The following is a 3,803-nucleotide window of genomic DNA, read 5'->3' on the forward strand; positions in this document are numbered from 1 at the left end:
GAGGGATTGAAGATCGTTGGAAACAGAAAGGTAGGAGAGTTTGCTGGAGGTGATGTGTAGTTCCGCAGTCATAAGAAGCCTCAGCAGCACTAAAGCACTTGTTGTGTAATTCCTCATATACTGTTATGTTTCTTAGTCTAAATGGTTTAATAGGTTGTTGATAATAACCGCGGTATTACTTTATTTCACAAATACTGTTTCACTCTACAGATATTCATGGCAGAGACACAGAGTGATATTGTAGATGATCGTTGAACAAATTATGAGTAGGCAGCGTTCAGTGAATACAAGAAGGTGTTGGAACAACGGAGAATATTGCGAAAGGAGCTCGAAGAAGAGAATTTGAAAGAATTTCGAAGCGTGTTTTTGAACGTTTGATATGATTTCCTCCTCTCTTAGTCTAGAAAAAGAGAAAAGCTGATATCACAAAGGCCTCCAAGTTTACAAACAAGATCCGCCAGTTTGATGTTGATCAAATTGATTCTTTGGTTACTCAGCTTGATACATTGAACCTCAATAAGTATGATCACGAAGTAGTAGCATGGAAAATATATGATAGGTAGATTGTACTGGCCATTATGCAATACCTTTCGGAAGGCAAGAAATACAAGGATTCGGATATTCCGACGATTGCAAAGTTTTGTGTTGAATTGATTCGGCGGTATCCTACTGTTCCTGGGTTGTTAGAAGAGTCGTTTACTGAGTCATTGAAGTTTGTGGGAAGTAATAATGACAAAATGAGTGAGACTGTCAATAAATCGGTGATTCTTTTCTTTTGTGAATTGTGTCTTTGTGGTGCAGTTGTAAAAGAAAATCATGTTGGAAAGGTGATAAAAACGTTAGCGGATTATGCTAAATCGGATATTGTTAGCATATTTTAGATTCATCATCCTTAGGGAGATAATGCTCTACTGACAGATATTCTAGTATCATTTGTAAAGTTATATGGTTATGAGTATCTTGGGGTCTATCCGAGCTATCTGACAACTGGCTTAACCATTAAGCAGGAAATGGAGAATTATCCTCCTATCTTGAGTGCTGATACGCAAAGTAAGTTCCTTTCGATTATTGATGGCTTCTACAATGTGGTGTTGAAACGAGCTCAAGATCTGTGGGAGAAACTAACGGCCAAGCTTGTTGAAGAAGCTCACATGAAGGCGATGCGTGGTACTACTCCAGAAGAACTTGTAAGTGGCATCATGGAAGGACGAGCCAAGATGAATACTTATCGTCAAGCGTAAGAATATGAAGTGATTTTGAATTTAGATTATCTTCTCTAAGTCAGTATTTGGGTCGGAATGAACCAGTATTCGATGAAAAAGACATCGTATTTGCAAAGGGATTTGATGTATGATTTGAGTGGAAGGATGATGAATAGTCGTTAACGGTAGTTAATCTAAATTCAAATCAGACTTATGATGGTCCTTTTGCTGATATCGAAGAACATCGGTTTTACACGGTTATTCCGAATTTGCAGGAACTAGTACCTTCCTTGTATTCTAAGAAGGAAGAAAAGCAGACACCAACATCAGAAGAAACACCTGAGGTTGTCGTAGATGAAACAGTTGATGAAACGGTCGAAGAAACCACTGAGAATCTAGAAGAAGAGATTGAAGCAATAGAACAGAGATTGCAATCGGTAACAGATGATGAAGAGAAGAAAGAAGAACAGCCTGAAATAACAACTCCAGAAGTAAGCCGTCTGGTGGCTGTATCTGACCTGAAACAGTTTTCATTGGCTGAGAAAGTGAAGATTCTAATGGATCGATTGTTACAATGCTATTCAAGTGATGATGTGGATCGTTGGTGTCTCGAGTTCTGTGACTTGAATCAAAAAATGACTCGTCATGCTCTGGTTGATGTGATTCAAGCCAATTATAGGAAACGAGATCATCAACCGTATTTTGCTCGAGTAATACGAGAGTTACAACCAGCATATGAAAAGTTGACTTCTGAAGTTGAATCTATAGTAATGGTAGATTGATAAGAATGAGACTGATTCAAAGAGTGGTTTCTATCGTAGATTGAAGGACTTTCGAGGTCGTAATGTGGGTTATTTGCTAGAAATTGTATACTTCATCACAGAGTTAATCCGATTCAATGTATTGAAACCCAGTGTGTTCTTGTACTGCTTACGAAAACTGCAACCTATTCGCACAATTGATAGTGCTCAGGTGATGGCTGTGTTGATTGAACGATGTGGTCCAGTCTTACTATTCATTGAACAGATACAGCCATCAGTGAACTATGAGTTGGATCATATACGAGATATTTGCAAGAATAATGTGATTGATTCTGATTCTTCAGCTATGCTAATGAATGCCTATTTTACATGCCGACCTGATGAACGACCAAAAGTCATTCATATTGAATTGTCTCCACAACAGCGATACCTACGATATTTGCTATCAACAGAACTCAAAGAGAAAGAAACAAATGAACACTGTTATTTCATATACCAAAAGATTAGTTCATTCCCTCTTCAAGATGACACAACAATGGAAATGATTGTTCAAGAGGTCTTACGTGTTCCTACAATATGTTTTATGCGTACTCAATCAATTGCTATGCTATCAGCAATGATAAGTCATTACATTCCACGATTTCAAATGTTCCTAATTGATGCTATATTTGAACATATTTGTATTATTCTTGATTTAATGGAGCAGGATAAGTATCAAGAAACAGTTTCATTGATGGATTTTGTAAATGAGTTATATTGCTATCTGGTATTGACTAATGATCAACTTCTATTTGTATTGTATTTACTAATTGAATATAATCATATCGTATCGTATATCTTGTGGTTATTAACTAGGTTACACCTGAAATTGTTGAGAAGTATTCTTTCTTACCAAAACGACCTATGGCTGTTCATCCTCTTGTTCCTGATGAAAATGATACACCATTCAATGCATTTCGATTGAAATTAGCTGTTCATCTCTTTAAGAAGTGTGGCATGTATCTTCCGAAGCATCAAGCAAAGATTTATCTTCTCTATCTTCAACGCTATTTCCTTTGTAAGACAACAATGGATCTTGCTACTCTATATGACTATGAAACCATGTTGAAAGACTTCTCCGAGTTATGTACTCCAATCACTCAGTACTTGGAAGCAGATAATCGGATTGCTGGAATTGAAGCGAATATGAAAGAGTTGAAACCCCATACCTACATGCTGTCACTCTCTATTGAGGATACAGAAGAAGAGGAAGAAGAAACAGATTCGATAGTTGGAAATGACTTACAGGAAGAACCGAAGGAATCAGAGTTGGATGAACAATTTGAGAAGAAGTATAATGAGTTGATGAAGCCAACAGCAACTCCTCTTGCGAGTCGTCGAGTGAATCTGGATAATATGATTCTGCCAATGGCCTTACAGAATCAGAAGGGAAATGGCAAGTATCTCTTATTGCAGAAACCAAAGGGTGTGAAAATGGCTGCGGTGAACGTGAATATGACAGAGGAGGAAAAGAAACGGCTAATGAGGCATGCCAAATATCAGGAGAAGGAAAAGCGAAAAATGAAGCAAATCACTATTAAACTGAATCAGGCCCAAGAACTTGACCAAGAGTCATCCTCAGTAGAACAGATTCATAATGAACGCATTCCTGTCTGTCCACAAGCAAATGGAAGAAAGTGGAAGAAGTGATGTTTATTCATTGTTTGTTGATTAGTTGAATTGGTTGAAGGTGTATTGATTATGTGATATGTATAATATAAAGATTGTGTATGAATTCTGCCTTCACATTCCGCCGTGTTCTGTTTCGTATTTCACCAATTATCTGTGCCATTCGTCTTGT

General features: G+C 37.4%; 1 protein-coding gene across 1 annotated transcript; it reads left to right on the top strand.

Moving 5' to 3' along the window:
• Nucleotides 1–216: 216 nt before the first annotated feature.
• JH06_5081 (regulator of nonsense transcripts 2) lies at nucleotides 217–3,652 on the top strand (the record flags this gene model as incomplete). Its single annotated transcript, XM_014669469.1, has 9 exons — nucleotides 217–240; nucleotides 271–372; nucleotides 405–533; nucleotides 564–866; nucleotides 897–1,237; nucleotides 1,267–1,348; nucleotides 1,379–1,957; nucleotides 1,980–2,729; nucleotides 2,819–3,652. The coding sequence occupies 9 exons, from the start codon at nucleotides 217–219 to the stop codon at nucleotides 3,650–3,652; spliced, it is 3,144 nt and encodes a 1,047-aa protein (XP_014524955.1).
• Nucleotides 3,653–3,803: the final 151 nt, after the last annotated feature.

Source organism: Blastocystis sp. subtype 4, assembly GCF_000743755.1.
Source record: "Blastocystis sp. subtype 4 strain WR1 chromosome Unknown seqid_0542, whole genome shotgun sequence".
NCBI classification, from domain to species: domain Eukaryota; class Bigyra; order Opalinata; family Blastocystidae; genus Blastocystis; species Blastocystis sp. subtype 4.